General features: G+C 57.2%; 1 protein-coding gene across 1 annotated transcript in view; it reads right to left on the bottom strand.

The window, feature by feature from the left end:
• Positions 1 to 717: 717 nt before the first annotated feature.
• MAMLD1 (mastermind like domain containing 1) overlaps positions 718 to 24,072 on the bottom strand; it is a 50,134-nt gene continuing 26,779 nt past the window's right edge. The window contains exons 4-6 of the mRNA XM_047764569.1: positions 7,955 to 8,201; positions 1,807 to 1,891; positions 718 to 852 (exon numbers count right to left, since the gene is read on the bottom strand). Coding sequence (XP_047620525.1) covers positions 1,851 to 1,891; positions 7,955 to 8,201 — 288 coding nt within the window. The 3' untranslated portion in view covers positions 718 to 852; positions 1,807 to 1,850. The remainder of the gene's footprint in view (positions 853 to 1,806; positions 1,892 to 7,954; positions 8,202 to 24,072) is intronic.

The raw sequence follows: 24,072 nt of genomic DNA, 5'->3' as shown, positions 1-24,072 counted from the left end.
TGGTGGAGGCAGCAGCGATGGTGGAGGCAGCAGCGGTGGCGGCAGCAGCAGCGGCCACATAGCTCGGCGGCTCGATGCCCTGGATGGGACTCATGGGACCAAAGCTGCTCGTGCCTTGCTGGAGGGACTTGGGGGCGTTCAGCACAGGCACCGGACCCCGCACTGGGCTCTGTCTGAGGCTCTGGTTGCCCAGCAGGCTGAAGCTGGGGTTGGCTGGGGCGGCATCCACCTTCTGGCCAGGCCTGCCCCCCGGGGCCATCTGATTAGGGGGCACAACCGCCTGCTGTGACGGAAATGCTGGGACTACCAGGGGGGGTCCCACGGGGGCCTTGGCGAAGATGGAGTTGCCATCAAAATGCTGCTGGATGCCATGAGCTGCTGGGCTTGGGGGGGGCTCCCTCGAGACCGCCGTAGTCGCGGCCGGTGGCGGCGGCACCCAGGCAGCGTTGTCGAACGCGGTGGGTGTTCTTGGCACACAGGGCTGTCCGAGCGGGTGGGGACCCAGGGGGTGGCTGCCCAGGGGGCTGGGGCAGAACCCGGGCAGGGACACTCCCGAGGGGATGGCCTTGGGAATCTGCGGATGGCGACGGACAGGGCCGAGGCTGCCCAGGGCGTTGTGGCTGGAGCGCAAGGGTGCGGGAACCGGGGGGCCAGAGCGGAAAACCCCTTGCTGCCTGCCAGGAGCTGGTGAGATCATGCCCACGCCCTCGCGGCCCTGGTGCCTGGTGGGTGGGATGGTTCCTGGACTCCGATTGTGCTGAAGGAGCCCAGCTCTGTGTGGCATCATGAGCTGGCTGGATGGGGGGCTTGCCTTGGTCCGGCTACACTTGGAGGTGACTTGATCTTGGACGGCTACAGGGAGAGAGAAGTGGGGGGCTCAGTTCCAAAGGCATCTTCAACTTGGGCTGCAGCTGTTGGCAGGGAGCCACCAGCCCAGCCCCGTCCTCGGCTCCTGCTCTGCCCCCACTGCTCCCCTGGTCGCCCTCAGCCTGGACTGCAGTTCTGCTGGGAAGCCCTCCTTGACTCCCCTGGTCTGTTGTGGTCAGGGCTTCCCTTCCACCCAAGAGCAGATCACATTGGACTGAAAATGCCAGCTTATCTGTCTTTTCAAGTAGATCGCAAGCCCCATGAGCACAAGCTCTTATACTCAGTATCTGTACGAAGCCCCCGCCCCGCCCACCCCCTGACACTGGCCTTCCTGGAACAGGAAGCTGAATCCTGTCTGACATGCTACTCGGACCTGGACTCCACGTGGGACACTCAGCTGGTATCAGGCCTAAAGGAACAGGGCTTTTTGCAAAAGAATGGAGGGGCGATGGTGCGGTGGCAGGGCTGGGCCAGAATGGAGAGGCCAAACGCCTGCTGGAGGGCGAGCAGCCTCCGTGGAGCCCCAGGCAAGAATACCCTTGACCTGGCCCCATGTCACTACTGCTGATGGGGACGGCTTAATACACGTCTCCCCGGCTGGTCTGGAAGCTCTGCGACGTGGGGACCACGACCGCGTTTTCACCAACAGCTGTGTCCCCAGCCAATAAATGTTGATTACAGCCATCGCCGCCATGGCTCGTGACTCAAGCTCTGGAATCCAACAGTGACTTCGGAGTCGTTCACACTGAGCCTTCAGCTGGGATCCTAGTGAAGCTTTCCACGTGACAGCGCTGTGGCACTGCCTCGCACACCTCCCCTCCTCCCCGCAAAGCTTTCAGGACCATCTCAGCCACCGTTTGCTCTGGAGCGAATCCTTAGGTGAGGGTGTCACATCCACCCCAGCCCACCCCTTTGAGAACACTGACCTCAGCCGCTTACCTTGAAATTGACTCATCTGCTGGGCGACATATGCACTCCGCTGTTCAGGGGTCATTGCCATAAGACCTGATCTCTGTTTCTCTTGCTAAATAGAAGACGGAAAAGAATCGTTAGGTTAGGGCTACCAAGAAATACGAGCCTTGGGATCGCTGCATGGGGACTCAGGACTTGGCTTTGGTGTAGCAGAAAGCATGAGTGAACACACCGACACACACTCGCATGCATGCCCCCCTCCCCCAAGCAAAACTCCGCAGGTATAAATAAAAGTAGGATTCTGCACCTGGGTTAAAAAACCAACTGCAACAGCATAGGATGGGGCGGGAGACACAGAGCTTAACAGCAAGAGCACGGAGAAAAGAGATTTAGGCATTTTGGATGTCCTTCTGCTCAGGATGGGTCAGCAGTGACACGTGGTCGCCAAAAGAGCGAATGTAACATTAGGCTGCAGTAAGAGAAGCAGAGTACGCAGAAGGAGGGAGGTGACAGTCCTACACTACTCTGCCTTGGCCAGACCACCGCCACGGGGCTGGTCTCAGGGAGACCCGGACACGCTGGCCGCATTTGGAGGCTAGTGAGCAATGGGGGCGGGGCTCGGGCTCCAAACCCCACAGGCCAAGATGGGCTGAGCGCCCCAGGGTGCCAGAGCGCTCTGGGCTGCGAGGCGGTGGGCGCCCAGCCTCTCCAGGGCTGTCCTGAGGTATGTTCTGGGTGCTCCTGGCCTGAGGAGCCGGGTGGTCACGTGGTCAGAGGGACACACTGTCACCCGGAGGAGCCACCCACCGCCAGCTTCCCTTCGTGCTCCTGCCTGGCGGTGGCATGGGCCGCAGGGAAGAGCTTCCTTCTCTGAGCTGGTGGACAGGGGGCAGAGGGGCAGGGGGAGCCAGGCTGCAGGGCTGCGGTGCCGGCTCAAGGGGACAGCCGGAAGAGAGGCAGACGAGGGTCTGAGAAGGCACGGCGCGCCCCAGGCTGTGGACCTGGTTGTGACTGGGACTGGGAGGGACCAGGCCTGCCTCCCAGCCTAGGGCGCACCCGCTGCCATCGCTCCAGGGCGCCACCAACCCAGGCGGCTGGGTCGGGGAGCGCGCCTCCCTGAGTCCACTTTCGGAACTGCGTCCCCCCTCCCATAAAGGCCAGAAAAGGTGGCCCTGCCACGCAGGCTGCCCCGACGGCTCCTAGGCGCTCAGGGGGCAGGCAGGGGAAGCGGGCAGGGCGGAGGGCTCCCGGCAGTGGCGGCGGTTCCCAGGCTCAGTTCCTGCCGGGCCCAGAGGAGGAACCCGGGCGGAGGGCGGGCCCACATGGGGTTTCAGCAGCCGCCCCAGCCCCGGCTTCCTGCCCGGCGCTCGCCCCCTCCCCCGGGGCTGCTGGGATGTGGCAGTGGGAGCTCTTCTTCAGCCCTGGAGCTGCCCTCCTCTTGCTGAAGCCTGGGGGGGTGGGGACAGGACCTGAGGAGCACAGGGGTTCCGTGACCCTCCAAGGCCAGGCCATCAGGAGGTGGGGGAACCGGGGTGGGGGGTGGGGGCCACCGGGCTCCGCCTTAGACACTCAGGGCGGGCAGGCCTTTCCGAAGCAGCCCGCTCACCTCTGGCTCTTCCCTCCAGCCCTTCCGCCAGCCCTGGGAGATCTGGGCACAAGGCCCATGGCCCCAGCTTAGTGACATGACAACTGAGGCTCACAGAGGGGAAGCGACTTGCTCAAGGCGACACGGCTGAGAAGTACAGTGTCTCCTAATCTCCTAACTGCAGACCCACGGCTCCTGGGGACCGGCTCCTGGGCCCTGCTGTCTATGCCGACCCTGGACCCTCCCTCCGTCGTCTCCATCGGCTGCTCCAGGACCTTCCCCAAGTAGCACAGCTGTACAGAGCCAGGGGGGTGGGAGGGCTAAGGAGAGGGGCCCAAGGAGAAGCGGCGGACGGATGGGCAGAGCAGGGGAATCCAGGCAGAGCAGGGGAATCCGAAGGGAAGGAGGCGGAAAAGAAAGACCCCCCACCCCCCCGGGCGTGGGAAGCCAGAGTGAAGGCTGGGCTGGGGCGGGAGTCCGAGCAGAGGAAGTGGATCGTGTCTGCCAGAGGCCAGAGCGCGCTGCTCAAAGGGCCCAGGGGTCCAGGGACAGCGGGACGCTGCCGAGTGTTCACCCGAGGAAGCGCAAAGGCCGGAGCAGCCGGAGTTCAAGGCAAAGTCTGGGCAGCAGCGTGAAACTCCCAAGTCCCAAGAGCCCAGGCCACCCGGCCTGGGGGACGGGCCTCTGACACCCCGGGGTGTGGCCATCGAGCGGGGTCTCTTCTGCTCCCGCCTGGTCCTGTTGTCCCTGGCAGAGCGGCCAGAGCGTTCCCTCCAGGCCTCCCGAGGAGGCCGCTTCCTTTGTTTTGCAGACGGAGGCCCCCATCCTTTGTTCTGAATCAATGTGCTCCAAAGATAAGCCCCAAGAAAACAGTTGTTGCCTTTTGACACTGACAATTAGAATCGCTGGAAAATGGAGAAAACAGGAAATGACAAATGTTTTCAGTGACCAGGAGGAAGCGGTGGCCGAAAGTTGCTGCTTAGTGACGGACACTGAAGGGTGGCCTGGGCAGGCTCTGGCCTGTCCTAGGCACGGTCGTGGAGGAGGTCATCAAAAGGCTGCTTTTTCTGGGGCTGCAGTTGTCACGGCACTTGGTCCCGCCGTCCAGGTGACATGCACAGGGGGCAGTGTCAGGCTGGCCCTGGGTGCTTCCCCGTGTGGTCCCGGGAAGCCCTGGCTCTTCCCTGTCACACCTCCTCCCGCTTGGCCAAGGGGCCACCTGCACAGACAGGCCTCAGCCAGGATCAAGAGCCAGGAGGTCCTGGGGCTGCCTTTCTAGAAGCTTCCTGCGGATGCCCAGGAAGCTGCAAAGCCCTGCCTGTCTCTGGGCTCGTGGAAGGACCGGCACCTCATGGGTGTGTGCTAGGTGCCCAGAGAGGTCAAAGGCTGCCTGAGCCCCACCACTGCCCCCAGCACAGCTGAGCCCAACACAGGGCCTGCTGGAAGCCAGGCCGGGTGCCGCGGCAGCTTCAGCCTTCAGCCACCACAGCGGGCTGCTCCTGTAGGCTGATCTGTCCTCTCGCTGCTGCAGGCGAGGGACCAAGAGTGGTCTCATTACGGATTCAACCACCTAATAAGGCCCAGGGACTCGGCTAACTGGATGGGGGATGGGACAGAGGCAGAAGATCAGCAAGACACACACACACACACACACACACACACACACACACACACGCACACGGATGCCCACACGGGGTTCCGGGCTTTCAGGAGGATTCAGGAGGAGGGTGTACTGACTGGGAAGGGGATTCCGAAAGAAAGGATGGCTCTGGGGGATGCGGGGGATCTGAAGCCTTATTCTGTACAGCAATTGGGGGGGGAGGGGGGAGCGAAAGGGGAGAGAGAGAGAAGGGGGGGAAGGAGGGAGGGGGAGCAGAGACAGACAAGGAAGGGGGAAGAGGGGGAGGGGGAGAGAGAGACAGGAGAGGGGGGAGGGGGAGGATGGGGGAGGGGGAGGGAGGAAGGGGGAGGGGCGGGAGGGGGAGGAGGGGAAGGGAGGGGGAGGGGCGGGAGGTTTCTTTTCCCACCACCAGGAAGCTCCCGCCTCCTTTCCCAGCGCACAGGCTGAGGCCCCACACAGGCAGCAGAAGGCTCTCAGCTCCGTGTTAAAGGTTCGAAGGCTAATGAGCCCTAGTGTGTGGGTTTGTTTGTGTGTGTGTTTGCGGCTCCACTAGGCAAAGCACCTTCTTCTGCGGTTTTGGAAGCCACATCTGGAAACAAGTCCCCTACTCTTCTGACTCGTCCTCAGCAAGGACAGGAAGACAGCGTCCTGCGGGGGAGCCGACCTCTGGGGCTCCCGCACCCCTGTGGACGGGACCCCAGACAGAGGCCACAAAGACACTGCCACCCCAAGCTGGGTTTGAGGGGCCATGGGTGTTCTCGGGCTGAGACCCTCCTCAGGCGTCCTGCCAAAACGCCAGGGGCTCCCACAGTGGCAATAGGCCCGCTTCACTGTTTCCTGACTCAGCCCCGGCCTCTCAGAGCCCGTGACTCAGTCTCTCCAGAAGCAGGAACAGGGGAGGGTGTCGCCAGGCCGCAGTGGTCCTGCCCGACCTGGGGCCACCCTGCCCTTTCCTGTGGCCTCTGCTCAATGCCCTTCCCCAGGGCAGCCCGGGGAGTCCCTCTGTCAGTCAGCTGACAGTCATTTCCCGTGGGTCCCCAGGCAAGGGGACAGCTCCATGAGTCCCCCTCCACCCGCAGGAAGCTCTCAGCGGAGGGGAACCTGGCAAGACAGAAGCCAACCAAGCAAAGAAAATCATTTTCGATGGTGACGCATCTTGTGAAGGAGATGAAGGGATCAGGAGAGGGCGGGCATAGCAGCAACCTCGGGACAGGGAGCAGGGCCCCGAGGGGACATCAGAACCTGTCCCCTTGCTCTGAGCCAGGCCACACCCCGGAGCCCTGCAGCAGGAGCCAGGGACCACCCCCTCCCCCCAAGGTGATGGTGTGGTCCTTGGGTTTGAACCCATCTGAAGCTGCCACTAGGGGCTTCACAAAATCAAGGCCATCAAAAGTCATGGGCAGGGAGCTTTGGCTCAGCTTCTTCACTCCCCATGTGCTGTCTCTGCACTTGACCCCCCGCAACACGAAGGAACCCTATCCTGACTCCTCCTCCGTCGAGGAGGTTTCAGGGCCGCCTGGTGCCGAAGGGCTGGGTTTCCGAGCTGGGATCCATCCTGCAGCAGATGAAACAAATGTCTGTCGCGGCTCCTCTTTCTTCTTCCCCTGGGGCACCTGCGTCCCTGTCTCACACTGAGCCTGGCCTTCCTGATCGGGGAGACCCCGGCCCTCAAAGCCATCCCCCCAGGTGGGCCTAGCTTCCCAAGGTTCGGCTGGAAGCTCTGAGGCCCAAGCACTGGCCGGCGCTCCGCCGCGGGTGGAAGCCCTGGCAGAGGCACTGTCGAAGCAGTCTCGCTTGGATCCCTGGTTTTTTGCCCTCTGGGGACAGGGAAGGGCAGGGCAGACTGGGTGGAACTCGAAGACAGCCTGAGCCGACCCTATCCCCATCGAGCCCTTTTGCTGATTCCGTTTCCCTGGCAGCTTTGTGCTGGACACGGTTTCTTGGGTTTCAGTTGCAGAGGGAACAGCCCCAGAGCCCTGTGGCTCAGAGAGTGTGCTGAGGAAGGGGGGAAACAGAGAGACGGAGAGCAATCGGTGATGGAAAGCACTGCTTGTTCCTGCAGAGACCGAGGCAGGCGGGATGCGCAGAGCGAGGCCGCGCCGAGGCAGCGTTTCCATTCGAGGCAGGATCTCAGAGGTGCTTTCAGCTGGCTGAGCATTTTCTGATCACTATTACTCAGCGAATGCTCGTTTCTCCACTCGTCTCTGCGGACAGGGCTGACCTCCAGCACACCCGGATCTTTCAGGCGCCAGAACAGCTCCACGATCCAAATGAGAGTCTCTGCAAAGGCCCACTCTGGCTGGCGTCCGCCGTCTTGCTCTCATGGCCACTAATGTGACTCGTGAGGGCAAGGCGGGCCATTCCTTGGAGAATCTGGAGGATGATTCCTTCTGCCCGCCCTTCCCCGGTTGCCCGGCCCCTGGTGCAGTAATGCAACCTCCCACTTCTTGGGGTGCGTGAGTCCTGGGGGGAGGGCGTCAAGGAACACCTCGGGGTGTGGAGTCCACAGCCGATCGCTGGAGGGTGGGGCGGGTCCCAGGCGCCCTCTAGGTGCGAAGCAGGAACGGGCAGGTGCTGGGGGACTCGGAGCTGCTGAAGCACAGCCCCTGTCCCCTGTGGGCTCACAGTCTGGCCGCGGGGACAGACAGGCAGGGGAGGGACCGGGTGCTGGAAGGTGAACAGCAGGGAGGGTACACCTGTGCCCGCTCAAGCCCCACTCCATTCCCTGGAGGCGAGGCTGCGGTGCCTGGCGCGCGCGCTCTGCTTGCTTGGGTGGTCTCTCTGCCCAAGACGGGCTGGGATACACACGGTAGAGAAAGCACTAGAAATCCCTCCTAGGTGTACAGAGCGGTACAGGCTGTCACCTCCTGTGTTCCTCCCAACAACCCTGGGCAGCAGGCGGGCAGGCTGAGCAGGGGACTGCGCCCAGCTGACAGATGAGGAAAGCGAGGCTGGGGGGAGTGACTTACCGACAGCGTCGCAGCGAGGCAGTAGTGGAGCAGGCACCTGCTGCCTCCAGGCCTTCGGATCCCAGCCGCCCCAGGGCGCTGCCTCTGAGGTGCTGTACGAGGAGGTGACTCGGGCCAGCTCCTGAGCAAAGGAGCTGCCGGGCAGGAAGGACTCACTCCCCAGGGCCTGGCAGGACGGGGGCTGTCGCCCGAGGCTGACCTGGGGGGGCCTGGCTTCCCCAAGCTTGCAGGCTTTGTCTACATGAGTCTACAACAACCGATTGAAAGTCCATCAGCTGCTGGGCCCCAACCCGGTGCTGCCCTGAGCGCCTAGCTGGGTGCTCTGCGTGTTTGGTCGGACACACCGACTGGTCTGGGCCCAGCAAACCCTATGGCTCTGCGGTCTTAACTGTCTCAGCTCGCAGGCTCCCTTGAGAAGCCTTAGAAGCTATGGTCTCTCTTCCCAGACAAGGCACGCCTGCCGGTGCCTCCCACTTCCTAGCCCACCAACATTTTGCGGTATCATTTCAGGGGTTTTCTGGACCACTGAATACCCATCCGTGGGTCTCAGTTAAGGAGCCTCTGCCTCGATCAGTCACTGTCTTGTTGGAAATGGGAGTCAAGCTAGGTAATTTTGGTTCAGCAGCAATGACCTTGACCAGTTCTGCTCCCTCCCCACACTCCCGCCTCCCTCCCCACAACAGAGCACACCGCTCTAAACTGGTTCCTACGCATGTGCGTGGAGACATGCTGAGGAATCTGAAAAACCAAATGGTGAGTGCAAAACCAAGCAGTCAAGGGAGATCTCGCAAGAGCCCAGCCCTCGCGGCACTTCGCCTTGCCGGGGCCCCGAGGTTTCCGGGCGCGCCTTGAGGGGTGGCACCTGCCCTTTCCACCAGCTTTTAGAAGACAGGGATTCACCGGAATTGAACATCTGACCTGTTCCTTCAGCCCAAGGCAATTGGAAACCCTGGCCCTTGATATGCATGTCAGAGAAAGCCTCACGACTCAACGTGCTGCTCCAGAGGCCCAGGGAAGGAGCTGTTCCTACGGCAAACAGCCCCTTCGCTCGTGTGCTTTTAACACCTGAGCTCCGAGTGATCACCTGCACGGCTCGAACATCCCAGGAGAAAGGGAATATCTATCCCCTCAAGCTAAGCTAAGCAGCTGGCGTCCATTCAGTGCATTGCAACAGACACGATTAAGCGCCTACTGTGGGCAGGTCTCTGCAATGGATGACAGGCCAGTAGATATTTGGGTGCCTTATTTGAAATAACGATAAAAACCACCACCACTGACCTGATCGAGGGTTTGCTACGAACCAGGCACTCAGGCAAGTGCTTTCAATGCTCAGTCTCCCCCAGTCCTTGGAGCAGCGGTATAGGACGCAGGGACTCTTACTGTCCTTATTTTACAGATGAGGACACGGAGGCCCAGAGAGGTTAACGAAGTTGCCCAAAGTCACACAGCTCGTTAGTAGCAGAGGTGGATGCAAATCAAGGCTTGCCCGGTTCCCGAGCCCCCACCTCGTTTGGCACGATGTGTGTATCCGTGTGTGTGCTTAACGTGTCTGTGCAAAATAAGTTTTGAGATGCAGCAACTGTTAAAATGTGCCATTGAGAAAAGTACGGGCAAGGTTTTACGAGGGAGGGCCAAGCAAATTTTTAGGAACAAATTATAAAGACTTAAAAGACGGGACGAGGAAGACAATCTAATTACCTGGAGAGTTTTAGAAACGCCTCCCCTCTCCCCAAACAAAACCGGAAACGCACATGAAACACGCTTCGTGAGTGAACTCCGTGCACTTGGGACAGAAAGCTACTTTGCCTCTCGGAAGGCACATCAAATGCCAAGTTCGGGGGCCTAGCGCACCCCCGCCCTGCCCCCACGGGCCACGTCAGTGCGGAGTGAGCTCACTGGCCTTCTGCAGCTTCCTCTCATCAAGCTCCAATTTGTCCTTGGCTCAAGGTCATCTGAGACAGGAGCGGAAACGTCGCTCTGCACAATGGACTCTTTGTGGCCGCACACCTAGCTCCTTGACCATTTAAAACATGATCTTACAGCCTCGCAGGAACGTTGACCATCCCGAGGTGCAGATATTCCTAGAGTCCTGGTGACCTGCCCACTCTGTGACGACAACACACTCGACAAGCAACGGGTGGGGCTCATCGGGAGGGAGCTGAAGCATTTCAAGCGTTTGCTCAGGAATCCCTGGTAGCTTCATGTGACTTGTAGGATATTAGTGACGGGTCAAGAAGCAGGACCCCCCATCAACATTAGCACGCGCTTGCGGCCTCCGTAGCTCATCAGGCAGAAAAAACTGCAGATGGCACATGGAAATCACCAGCGGCAGGAGATGCCCTGACAGCGTGGGCAGCTCTGAAATAGCAACTGGGAGCCGGCCTGCTGCCACCCATTCAAGTGGAGCGGAATGGGAGCAGGCACTTTGCAGACCAGGGTGAGCCCGGGTGAGAAAATGAAAGAAATAAGAATGGGTGAACAGCAAGGCCCTACTGCAGAGCACAGGGAACTCTCTTCACTAGCCATCAGGGAAGGAACACGGCAAAGAAAGTATGTGCGTGCATAAGCCGAGTCCCTGCTGCACACCGGAAACGAACACGGCACTGTTAAGTCAACTATATTTTGGTAAAATTTATTTAAAAAAAAATGAAAGAAATAAAATAGACGGGATCCAATCCTGATGCTGATTGACGAGGAGCCTTGTAGCTGTTGCTCGTGCATCCTCTCTGTTTTATTTCATTGGGAAAAGAAACTGCTATCACACACCCTCTAAGCGGGAGGCCCAGGGCCCAAAGGCAAGGTTATTAGGGACTTTTCAACACCTAGAGGTTTCCAGGTGTAACGGAAGCCCATCTCTCTCTCTCTCTCTCGGGAAATCTCAGAAAAGCAAGTCAATCAATAATTAGTGGGGGGGGGGGGGGAGTTTCCACTGTAGGCGCAATAGGATTGGTGGTGTCTCTTCGGCGCCAAGACACAGGTTCAATCCCTGACCTGGCACCACGTAAGTCACAACTGCAGCTCGGATCTGATCCCCGGCCGGGAACTCCATATGCCACGGGGTGGCCAACAAAGTCAAGAAAACTTGCCCGGTGGGCATGATGGCTACCTCTTGGACTGGCAGGTCCACATGATTCCTGATGTCACAGAATCAGATCCGGGGATGGACGGTGTCTGATGCTGGAATCTGACTTCACTGAGCTCGCTGGGCTTCCTGTGATAGCTGGAGAGCTGGCTGGAAAGAGCTTGGCCCTGCGTCCCTCCCCCTGAAAAACCCTCCAATGGCCTGCAGCTGCTTAGACACAAGCGTGTCCTGCTCAGCGCTGCAATGAAGGCTCCTGGTCCCTGGGCTTCCCGCCTTCTTGGCAGCCGGTGTCCTGCTCCACAGTGTCACGTACCCTCCCCCCAGCCACACCCGTCTCCTCCAAGCTCCCCAGACGGGCGCTCCACGTGTTCAGCCCCCTGCGCGCCTGCTCCTTGCTTGGCCCAGCCCTTGCTCCAACTCCCCCTCGGGGCATCCTGCAAATGCCCAAGATCCACCCTGGGGATTCTGTCTCTCCTTTGGTCCTGCGCCTATGACCGAGGCCCTCTGGCTGACCGAACATCCTTGTCAGGCCAAGTCGCCATCATCTTTAAATCCCTCTGGTACCCAGACAGTGCCTGGCACAGGCAAAGGGTTCAGCAAAAATTTGGAAAATTCAACCGACTTCATTCTGCTAAAGAGCTTGGCATGATGTCCCAGGCACTCCCAGCTGGCTTCAGCTGATGATAAACTGAGCCATCGTCCTTATTTTAAGTGCATCTGCTCATCCCTTTTCCACACTGATGGGTTCATAACACCCATCAGGAGAGCAGAGGCCGTCACTGCACCGGGAAATAACATCAGCCGACGTCTTTACTGTGCACGCGCGTGCCGGGCATGAGCTCTCTGCACACAGCCATCCGAACCTGGCCCGAGTTTTCAAGACGAGGAAGCGGAGATGGCTTTACACAGGACGCACGGCGGCAAGGTGGGCACAGACCTGCTTTACAGAGTGATGAAAACCCGAGCAGCTGCTGGGTCTGGGAGAACAGGGCTGCTTCTCCACAGGCAGAGTCGTAACTCCACGTCGACGGCTATCCTGTGATCCCGCCGTAGTGCAAACGGGCTCTGGCGTAAGGAGCTCAGAGGATGACTCATCCCCACAGATACCCAGACGCTTTGCAAGAAGCAGGTGACTGTTCTGACTTGATACATTATCGAGCGGATGCGGTCTGGGTCCAGCCTCGGCCGTGGAGCTCAGGAGGGGGCAGACAGTTCTCAAGGTCAGAGTCGTGTCCTGCTTCTCCACCGGCTTCTGGGAGCCCGTCGATTTCTAGACTTACTCATCCTGCGGTTCAGGCAACAAAACCTGAACTCCTTCTTTTCTTTCTCTGATCTTTACTAACCACGTAACAGAGGCGAGCAGAGAGAGTCCAGCCCTGGGAACTGGAGCCCAGGGTCCCTCACGGCTGGGCGGACTTCCGAGGTCACAAGTGAGATGAACACAGACTAAACGTTACTCAGGTAACACAAAGAAGGCAAGGCGGGGCTGTGGAAGAAGCTGGATCTTGGGGCAAACTGAAGAATGTCCCTACATGTCAACCGCGGTGACAGGAGCCGACTTTGGAAGTTCGAAGTAGTGCTTGGGGCAACCAGGAAAATGGCACGTGAGTCAGACTTCTTGGCCTCTTGCTTGCCATCACGGCCCTCGGCCAAGTGCAAAAGAGATTTCCCTATACCGCAACCGCGCACCTGTTAATAAACAGCGCAAGAAAGCGATGCAACTCAAGTCTGAGACTCTGTACGGAACAGAATCCCAGAAGCTCCACCAGAAGCGCGGGCCAATAGAGCCTGGAGGTGACGTCTGCATGTGACAATCGCGCGCTTGAAATGCGTCTAGTGCAAATGAAGACGGGAATTCTTAACTTCATTTTCTTTTCGTTAAGTTTCAGTAGCCGCTGGTTATGGTTCTGGAGAGCAGAGCTCTCCGGCACGCTGACTAAGGGCGCAGGCTCTGGAGAAAGAGCATCTGGGCTCGAGTGGTGGCCTTGCCACTTCTTAGCTGTGTACCTGTGGGGAAGCCACATCACCTTCTGTGGCCTGTTTCCTCACCTCTAAGGCGGAGGGAGAGTGGCGCATCATTCACAGAATGCTGGAGGCGAGCAGGAGCCGCCGAATTAATGAATTCCGGCTCCCCCTCACAATACCTCTGCCACGTATGGAGAATTCTCCCAATGTCCTGGGCACTGTCCTATGAATTTTACTTGGGTTAGCTCCCCTCCCTCTATCATCCCATCGTGATCCCCACCCCCACCCCCTGGCTGGACATGCTGCTCTAGGCGTGGTCTGGCCGGCACAGCTCAGCAGAGCTATCACTGTGGTAAAGTAGACTAATAATCATACCATCGGAAACGTTTATTGAGAACTCAGTCCAAGGCACTGGCTTCAGCCCCTTCTTGGGATCATTTCAATGAAGTAATTCTTAGAACACCCCTATGAGGGGGGCACTGTTATGATCCCACTGTAAAGATGAGGCAACTGAGGCACAAAGAGATTCAGCAACTTGCTGGATGCGGTCACTCGTTAGTAAGTGCCAGAGCCTGCGCGGACCTCGTCTGACGACTAAGCCCATGCCCCGAGTTTCACTTGATCAAATTGCCCAAGTGAAACTTTTTATATAAGTGGGCCAGCAGCTAAGAAGATTCGGGAAGGCTGTTAGGGTTCCACAGCTGGGCAATGGCTACTGGGCGGGTTACTGTATGACCCGGGTCTTCTTCTGCTTTGATAACAGCAGAACCCTAAAACGAGGAGAACTGCAGGTTGAGAGGTTTCTGTTCTGATATACGTGGTATACGGTGTGTGGGGTTCGCTAGAGAGAAACAGAACTAAAGAAACAGAACTCCAGGAGAGCACCCATGCTGCCCAGTGGTCCATTCTTCTGGACACGTGCATTTTGTAGAAGAAGTTTCCTTTGAGCATTTCTGGATTTTTCCTAAGTGTATCTAATTGAATTTTAGCCTTTCTGAGTTTAAATGTCTAGGGCTGAGTACCATCGACGGGGTCCAAAATCCAGTTCCCTTACGCAATCGAGTGCTCAGGCTTGGAATTTAACCACAGAATTAAGTTCAACTGGTAAATGGCTATTTTGCCTAAGAAAAAGAAATAGCTCAAGAACACAAAAAGGTAAGACCAATGCTGTTTAAACCCATCGAGGAGCGAAGGAATAAGCATCTTTTCCTCACCCCCGACATTAATTCCAATGAATAAGCCCGGCGCCTGTTACATCCCAGGGGTGGACACGGTGGGGCATTTTAGCAGAGCGGCCCCGGGCTGCACCTGTCATCACTGATGGTGGGTCATGGAGTAGGAGGGCTGCGTGTTTACTCCAGCACACAGAAGTAAACTGCGGAACATCCGGTCAAAGGCTCCGACAGCTTCCGGGAGGTTCCTTTAGTCTCACAATGACAAAGGTGATGATGAGAACAGCTACCACGTACGGAACAAAGATAACGTGTGTGTCAGGCACCAAGTGAAACCCTGCACAGTTTTTATCTCACTCAGTCCCCCAGCCAACCGTGAAAGAAGGGTACCATTCTTGTTCCCATTTCACAGGCAAGGAAAGTAAGGTTGCAAGGCGCAAAGCCACTTGCTCAAAGTAAGTGGCAGAGCTGGAAGCTGAAGCTGAGTCGGACTTGCTCCAAAATACGGACTCCGAATCGCAACTACTAAAAGAACGCAATGTCCAAAGCGTGACCCTTACGCTGACGTGCACCAACACCCTCCCTCCGTTCCCCCAGTGTCTCCCCGCTGGGTACAGTCAGCACTGCTCACGGGCCCCGCGGGGCCAAAGAAGCCATCCAACCAAGCATCGCATTCAGGCAGGCGAGGAAGGGAGCGGCAGGATTTCCTTCGGAGACTTCCGGATTTAGACAGCAGATCTAATGCATGCATCCAGCTTCACTCCCTCCCGAAGCCCCACTAAAAGGACCGGGAGGGTTTGGTCTGGTTTTTAAAGACACAATTCTGCGAGGTGAAGACACCCGCATCTTACATCCCCGCGCTCCAAAGCAGCTAGACCTGGGGTAACGGACTCCCCAGCCCCAAGGAAGCTGGATCACAGGATGGCAGAGGGGCAAACGGAAGAGCAGCTTGGTCTGGATGGCAGACTCTTCAGCAGGCTCAGGAGCAGCAGCTCCAGGGAGGCGGAGCGGAGCGGAGGGGAGTGGCCCACGTGACGAGGTCAGGCCGCCTCCCCGGCCCCACCTGCAGGGGACCTGCCCCTCCCCCACGCGGGCACAGCTCTGGCTGGACCACGTGCTGCTGAATTTCCTGCTCTGCCTTCCATGTGCTGCTGCCCGGAGTGGCTGGGGTCCCTCAGCTCGCTCCACCGAGGTGCTCTGTGTTGACCTCCACCTGGAAGCTGGAGGTCCTGGAGGTGGGCTGTGGTGAGGAGGGCAAACACAAGCCAGCGGCCCCATCCCTCGGGCCACGTGGCTTCTGCCTGTCCAGCACCCAGGCCACGACTCCGCCTGGAGCTCTGACGGCCACGTGTGCCCTACACGTTCCCAGATCCAGCGGGTCTTTGACCACTGACGGCCCTAGGACAGGAGGGGCTTCCCTGCTGGAAACCTTCCTCAAAGTGACCTGCCTGCTTGATGAGTGCATTACTAAACAGTGAAACTAAATGGAAAAGCAAGAGAACGCTGGAATCAAGGCAGTGGTTTCCTCCCCCAGGAGGGGCTCACGGGGGTCTTACTCCGGGCTTGACCGTGTTCTCTTTCTCAGCCCAAGCAGCCGTGACACAGGTTTGCAACATTATACTTCTTCAAACTGTACACAGTAAAGGAAAAAGCTCTATACGAAGCCTGATGCCAGTAAAATGTAAGATACATATTTGTGCATAGAAAAAACCCGAAAGATTACACCTCAACGTGTTAGCAGTGGTTACCCTTGGCTTATTTATATAATGTGCATTTTATACATTTTATCATCTCCTGGGGTTTGTGTTTTTCTCTATACTTTTCTGCACTTTCCAAGTTTACTGCAAAGAGCATAGACTCTTTTGTAATCAGAAGATCCGAAAACATGTTGAAAAGGACAAGGTCGTCACCTGAGATTGAAACTAACAAGGACCCACACCAGCGCGCCAGGACGAGCCATCGGTGGGAATCCGTGTGGAAGACGACTACCTGGAGACATCGGGGATGCGCCTGATCCGCCCGGGATGGACGAGCTCCAAGCTCGCCAAGGAGCCTCGGGTGTGGGGACCTGGAGTCGGGACGGAAGTCCAGATGCTTGCCATCTCTGGGAATGGGGAGGACTTCTTAGATATTTTGAATGCTCCATTTCTTGATCTGTCTGTTCTGGGAGGTACCTGGGTGTTGGTTTTATTTTTTTATTTTTATTTTTGCTTTTTAGGGCCACACCTGAGGCATATGGAAGGTCCCAGGCTATGGGTCTAATCAGAGCTACAGCTGCCAGCCTACATCACAGCCACATCAACGGGGGATCTGAGCTGTGTCTGCAACCTACACCACAGCTCACGGCAACGCCGGATCCTTAACCCTCTGAGTGAGGCCAGGGATCGAACCCGTAACCTCATGGTTCCTAGTCGGATTCATTTCCGCTGCACCACAATGGGAACTCTTAGTTTTATTAGTTTATGTTCTATATGCTCTTTTGTATGTATCACATGGATTTAAAAAAACCCCAACAATCCAGGACTCATGTAAGTAGAAAATAGGGTGCTACGTCAAAGGAACCACTCAAGGTCATGTAACACCATCATCATTCAGAGGTTAAAAAAAAGTCGATTTGGAATTTTGATGGTCTTTTCTTTTCTTTTTTCTTTTTTGGCTGCACCCACAGCATGTGTTAGTTCCTGGGCCAGGGATGGAACCTTTACCACAGCAGTAACCCGAGCCACAGCAGTGACAATGCTGGATCCTTAACCTGCTGAGCCACCAGGGAGCTCGTGGATCTTATTTTCCTTTCTGTCGCCAATCCCAGTTCTTTCTGAAGATGCTCCAGTCGCTGGGGATGAGGTTAGGGGTCAAGGCTGCAAGGGTGCACTGAGCACACTCTTCAGGGGGTTTGGGGGGTGGCCTGGTGTGGGTTCTCCGAGTTCTTGTCCAGAATGCCAACCCTTCTGGGCTCAGGATTTGGGGATCTGCCTTCCTCCCCTCAAGATGTGGCCCGTGGAGGTACACGGGCAGGTATTCCAACGACAGACAGACCTGGGCCTGCCTGCCGCTCCTCTCTCACACGGCACCCGGCTGGTTTGCTTCCTTCCCACTGCTCTTCTCTGCCGGAAGGCTTCACCTTCTGTCTCCTGACCCATTCTGCCTCCTCGGGGCTAACGCCTCTCCTACGACCCTAACACGGGGAGGAAGGAGAGGTCCCACAGTCAACTCAAGGCTACCAAGCGACAGATAAGCCTCACGGGGGAAAATCTTCTTCCCGAAGGCACCATCTCCCCGCCAGGGATGTCTTGGCGGTGGCCCAGCTGAGCGGCGTGGGGCGTGGGGAGGTGCTGCTTAATGGGGCCAGGGTCCCTGTTGGAGTTCTTGCTGTAGCGCGGCGGGTTGAGGATCTGGCATTGTCTCTTGCAGCGGCTCCGGCTGCGGCTGAGGCGCGGGTTTGATCCCCCGCCTGGCACACCGAGGAGGCCCTTTTTCCTCGGCCCCTGCCCCGCCCCACAGCGAAGGAGCGCGGTGAGCAGTGGCAGCCGGCCTCCTGCCCCAAGCACTTGGCGCACAGCTCAGAGGGCTACTTTCTGTGAGACCTTTATTGCAGCTTCTGTAGCGTTCTGGGGTAGAGGACCCTTTCTGGGGCCTTTCCTTCCTTTCGCCCCAGTGACGACTCAGTTGTTTTGCAAAAGACAATGCGTGTCATGGGGAAGCCCCGGATGTTCTACTTCCCAGGGGTCCCGTCTCCGCCCGCCCAAGCCCAGCAGCCCTCAGTAAGCCTCGTCTCCACCACCATAGCACTGTCTCTCCTTCAGCACGGCCTCGCCATCCAGCAAATGGGTGGCTTATGGGAGTGCTTTGCAGGAAGGAGGCCTCGCTCCGGGAACCCAAGGGCAAAAGCACCAGCATCAACTACTACTGCGCCTGGGGAAACAGATCATTGCGCGGCTGTGCCGTCATCTGAGGAAGATGGATCCATCAGTGACATTAAATGTAGGCACAGTCTTCACCGGCGTCCGCAGGGCATAATTCTAGTGAGTTTGTGGACTTCATCTGTGATAAATAATCAGCCTTCTCTAAATAGAGTATTTTAGGGTTTGGTTGAATTTCACTATAAAATTATATTTCCTGGTAGAGAATGGCAGCAATGGGGAGAAAGACGGTACGGAGTTCCCATCTCAGCTCCAGAGCTGAAGCCACTGGCCTGCTTCATGATGCAGAATTCCTGAACCTCGAGTCTGAGCCCAGAGTCAAGGGACAGGCTGTAAGTTGGGGGCCTTGGCAGCCTGCGCCGCCCCAGGGGGAGAACGCGGGCTCCACCCCGACCAGCTCTGGGCCCCGCTGCGTGGGGCCTGCTGTGAGCTGCAGGGGCTTCCACTGCCTCCCCCCCAGCTCAGATGTTCCAGCTCTGGGTGTGGGAGGCGGGGGAGGTGGGTGCTGAGGGGCCGCTGTCTGGAGAGAGGAGGCCCAGGGTGCCCGGTAGCGAGATGCCTCGTTCCCAGGTCCCAGGATCCCAGAGAGTCGGGGCGAGGGGTGTGAAGGCCTCGGCTGCACGTGCCAGGCACACTGAGGCTGTCTATCAGTGGGCGTCTTCCCTCCGAAGGCCTGTCTGCTTCATTCCTCTGGAGCGCCCAGCATCACAGCCAGAGGACTGTGTGGTATGGGTGACTCCCTCGCTCCTCCTCGGCCATAAGGTACCGTGGCTGGACGCTTCTCGCAGCCTGCCTTTTATGGCATTTGTGTAACACGTATGTGCTGAACACCCACCCCAGTCCAGGCCCTGTGCTGTGGCAGCACTGGTGGACAAAGCGGGGATGCTCCCGGCCCTTTGAGAGCTGGTACAGTCACGTAAGGGACAGATGCGTAAAGGGCATTTGCAACAAAGGTGATAAGCGCTGCCCCGGCATCCTGCAGAGGACCCAGGGCCCCAGAACAGGAGAGCCTGGCCCGGCGGGGTGAGGGCCGGCTTAGAGGCGGCTTCCTGGGGGCGCTTTAAACTATGACCTGAAGGACAAAGAGAGATTGGCCAGGGGAGGGGTCCCGGCCAGAAAATCGGCAAAGTTCTCAAATCAACTTTCTTCCCATCACGGCTTCGCCCGGTGCCACTCCTATTCCAAGACCTGACAGATCCCCAGGCGACGTGACAGGATGCTTGCAAAATGAGGACCGGTTCCCCCTGGACAAAAGGCTGCTCCCTGGAGTCACGGAGTCAGCCCAGAGAGCACCGTGCTGCCAGGGACGGGGCAGGGAACGTGGGCGCACCATCGCCACAGTAAATTCAAGAAAGTTGCTAGCTTTCCTGAAGCCCTACGCCCTCTCGCCAAAAATTAGATGATAACCCCGGGGCTCCAAGATCTTTTTGGCCGTTCACATGATCAAGCAGGATGTGTCCGTTGTAAATCAATGCAGAGCAGAAGAGAGAGCTGAGAAGAATCTGAGTCCCAAATGTCGGCACCAGAAAAGCCCGTGGGAACCGTCTACACGAGGAGTTCTCAAAGGGCGGGGGTCCTGCGGTTCCTGCTGTGGCACAGGGGGTAAAGATCCGGCATTGCTGCGGCTGTTCCACAGGTCACAGCTGTGGCCCCGATTTAATCCCTGGCCCGGGAACTTCCATATGCCCCGGGGGCAGCCGAAAAAGGGGGACAAAAAGAGCAACATCAAAGTGGGGGGGGGGTCCTTGGGCCAGCGGCAGCAGCCTCTGGCAACCTGTTAGAAGGACAAATGTCTGGGTCCCCTCCTCCCAGACCTACTGACTCAGAAACCCTGGAGGTGGAGCCTGGGAATCAGGATTTTAACCAACCCTCCAGAGCACACTCAGCAGAGAACCACTCATTATACGGAAGAGGAGACGGAGGCCCCGAGAAGCAAGGAACCCTTGATCCCGGGGCAAGCCCTGCTCCCCTGGGCCAGCAGGGTGTCATGTGGGTGCTGGGCCCGTGACCACCAGGCATGGCTGTCCAACACCCCCTTTCCAAAGGGAAGCCGTTTGCGTTTTCCTTCCCGTCCTTCTGCTCTTTCTCTACCAAGGGGAGCACACCGGCCGGGGGAGGGGGGGGCGGTGCTGGAACATGAGGAGTCACACGCTGACCAACCAGAGGATGACACAGAGTTACTGGCGTGTCTAGATTGGAACCAAATCCCTCGGGGGAGGGGGCAAGTCGAGCGAGCATTTCGGGAGGCCCGCGCAAGGCCAGGGGGGAGTGCGTGAACCTGGCCGGCCAAAGAGCTCGGTGACAGCCAGTGGCGTTGACCGCTTGGCCAGCGTCTAGCTTCCCCACCTGCAGTGCTTTTCCCCTGCGCGTGCTGGGGAAAGCTGGTCCCGCTGGGGCTGCCCAGGCGGGACATGGGCACCGCCTACCCGGAGCAGCAGGGGGGCATGTGACCAAGCAGGCCACCGGGCCCAAAGTTCCAGGCGCTTCTGGGAAAGATGCGTCCTTGCTCTTCTGACAAAGCTTCTAGTGGCAACTCAAGCGCCGGACTCCCGCTCATGGGACTCAGTCGGTCCCCTTTAGCGTTTCAGCCAGTGTCAACTCGGTTTTCCGCTACTTGCAACTCACCACGTGCTCCCTGATCAAGAATCTAGCCTGGCCCCTTAGACCTTCAGGAGGTCTGCTCAGCACCTCTAGCCCGCGGAAGCCTCTTCGGCCTTGAGTCCTGTTCCTTTATCCTCAGACAGAGCAGTTCATTCAAAGAGGCTTCTCATATACCTAAACTGTCTGTACAACATGCACCAGCGAACACGTCGAGAGCCGATCCAATACTGCAATCTTGGGCTCCTCTCTCCAATCTCAAGTGTGGGGCTCAAGCTCTTAAATACTCTATCTTGCATTAGTTGAATGCGATCCACGTTTTAGAAGCAATAATCTAGCTTAACAACATCAAGCATTCCTGGATGATAGTCAATTCCCAGGCAAACTCGAATAGGTACTTTGTGGGTTTCTGTGAAGAAAATAATTGACCATCCGAACTGGAATTCATCTACAGAAAATAAGCAGTGCTAGCTCCTAACAGCAATTCTTGGCCCCAAGCTCCTAAATTTTTAAATCCCTTGAAAAGTCCGAGAACATACCAGAAAGTCAAGATCTGATTTCAGAGGTAATAACTGTAAACAAAAGACTGAAAGCCTGGAAGGCGCTGCTGACTACGATGCTGATGGCTCTAGAAACAATCACGTGGGTTCGATGCCCAGTGCGACAGTCTATCAAAACGTCATCTGCCAGGAGGGCTGGAAATAGACACAGCTCAAGCGCAGGGGGACAGAGAAATACTCGGTCTTCGGGAAGCTCTTCTGGGAAGGGGGTCACACGTTAGAGCTGCCTGGACAGTGAGCTCAGGCAGGACAGACGGGGGATGTGGGTACCGTCGTTGCGAGGGAGATGCAGGGGCAGGAACGGGCGCCGCTCGTGCACCTGGAGCCCCTGAGTCCGTCCAGGAAAGCCTCCGCCACCCAGAGGGCCTCACGCCGATGCCCCGAGCTCAGATCGGGGCAGAGAACTGGGGCCGGGAGAGAAGGCAACCTCATAGCTATCCTCACATCTCTGAAGGGCTCTGAAGTGCTGGAGAGCATGCTGGACCACGATGTTGCTCAGGCTCGAGATTTTGCAATTCATTTCAAGAATTGGGGCGTGGAGAAGGGTCCTAAATGCTCAACTGGGTGTCAACCTAGTGCCCGCAGGTCACAAGCAGATTTCTGGCTTGCAGCGGAGTCTGATCCGTCCCCGAGGCCACGTCATCATTCCAAAAGCTGACGGACGTGGTTTTATCCAAGGACGGGCCCTCTGCTACCACCTGCCTTTGGCAGTGTGTGCGGGGCAACCACAGAGCTTGGAAGAGCGGTACTGCCCACCAGCTGCTGAGGAAAGAGCCGGGCAGGGCGGACTCAAGATGCCGCGTCTACAGGAGCTCAGGGGGAATTGACGCGGCCATTGCCAGAAGCTGCCCTCTCCAACCCCATCCTGTACCAATGACGAACTGTAACAGCTAATACAGCAGTAGGGGAAGTCAGGAGATCTTTCTGGGAGGTGACGGGAAGGACTCCCTGTGATCTAATTATTCTGCTAAAGAAGACACTTCCAAATGAAATGTTAAGCAAACAGAAGAAGCCAACAATACGGCTGCCAAAATGACAAAAACAAGCAAATCAAAACAAAACCCTCAAAAGATTTCCACAAAGGATATAAAAAAATCTGTGCTCATAAGCTAGTAAAGTAAACCTTTTAATTTTTTAAAACCAAGGGTGAAGGCTTATTCAAATACAACCAAATGTTCTTATAAGTTACATTTTTTTTTTTTTTCTGGCTGCACCTGCAGCATCAAAAAGTGCCCAGACCAGGGATCAAACCCACAGCCCGGCATCAAAAAGTGCCCAGGCCAGGGATCAAACCCACAGCCCGGCATCAAAAAGTACCCAGGCCAGGGATCAAACCCACAGCCCGGCACTGACCTGAGTCACTGCAGTGACCATGCCAGATCCTTAACCCACTGTGCCACCAGGGAACTCCTAAGTTACAGCTTCAGTCTGACGGGACAAGAACATATGCTGAGCGGCCCTCAAGACGTGTTGGCATGATACACTCATTGCTCTCAGCACTGATGAGTGACGCCCCAGAGCGGCGTGAATGAATCTTCCCTGGGGGAAAAAAAAAAAAAAAAGCAATGGAATGAGTGGCCTCAATTTCTAAGCCAGCTATTTTGTTTGTTTGCTTGCTTTTCTTATATCACATGTGGCTGTCACTGTGGTATGTGAAATGGCAGCCGGAGGTCCTGCTTTGTCCTCCTAAGATGCATGAAACAACCAGGAACGCCACAATGGAACAACCAGTGCAAATGACCATTGGAGGTACGAAACTGGGTTATTTGATGGAGGCTGCAGAACTCAAACGACTCAGAGAGTGCACTTATAAAACAGGAGGCGAGCGTCTACCCGAGTGCTGGAGGCAGACAAGAGCCCCAGCCGGACCAGAAAATGTCTCATGGTCACAGTCAGCGGATGGGGACCCTGTGTGCAGAGTTCTCCTTTTAGCCCAACACAAGAACGCGATCCTCAGCCTCCTAGGCCTTGAAGATAGCGGCTTTCCACCAACGATGAGTCGCAAGACCTGAACTAGTCTCAAGAGCTGAATTCTCAGAGGCTAGCAGATACAACCCTTGTATGGGTTCCTACCTTCCTGCATTCTTCCATCCATTCACAGGATTCCTTGAGCTCTCTCCTCCGGAGCTAGATAAGACATCTTCCTGTGCCCGAGGAGACGGCTACCCGGGGTGGGGCAAGACACAAATGATTCGGATTAAAAAGTGGACATCACCAGGCCCTGAAAGGCAGACCTTGGGAGCTGGGCTGTGAGTGGGGACACGGTGACCAGGTGGGTTGACTTCCCAAAGCCATGTGGACAATGATTTGAGGTTCTTGCTTCCTACCTTGCGTATCAGTGACAAGGCTGGTTCTCATCATAGCGGAGGACCTTAACCCTTTCCAGACCTTTACCTCAGGGCCTAGCACTTGCTCCAGAGGGACACTCTGCACAGAAAGCCAGTCCCTAGTATTGTTCTGTTGGCTCCCGTATTAATTTGCAAGTGGCCAGCCCTCCTAGCGTTTCCAGGTTTGCGGATGCGCCAGAGAACCCGCGGCGCTGGGGGGTTCCTTACGCCAGCCCGGAGCAGAGAGAACACCCCTTCCTGTCTATGTCACGTCTTTGTTCCCCCAGCCACAGGCAGGCATTTCTCTCAAGTGCCCAGCAAAGGGCACGAGTCGGGATCAGTTTATCAGGCGAGTTATTTCTAAGCGCTGACTAAGCCCAGGGACCCTATGTTGAGCGTGTGACAGGCACGGAGGTCACTAGGACCCCCAGGAGCACTGGGTCCCCACTGCCCAGACTCTCCACGATGGAGTCCATGAGAAGGACCAAAGGACG

This window comes from Phacochoerus africanus, chromosome X, assembly GCF_016906955.1.
Source record: "Phacochoerus africanus isolate WHEZ1 chromosome X, ROS_Pafr_v1, whole genome shotgun sequence".
Taxonomy (NCBI): Eukaryota; Metazoa; Chordata; class Mammalia; order Artiodactyla; family Suidae; genus Phacochoerus; species Phacochoerus africanus.
This window is presented reverse-complemented; position numbering and strand designations above follow the sequence as displayed.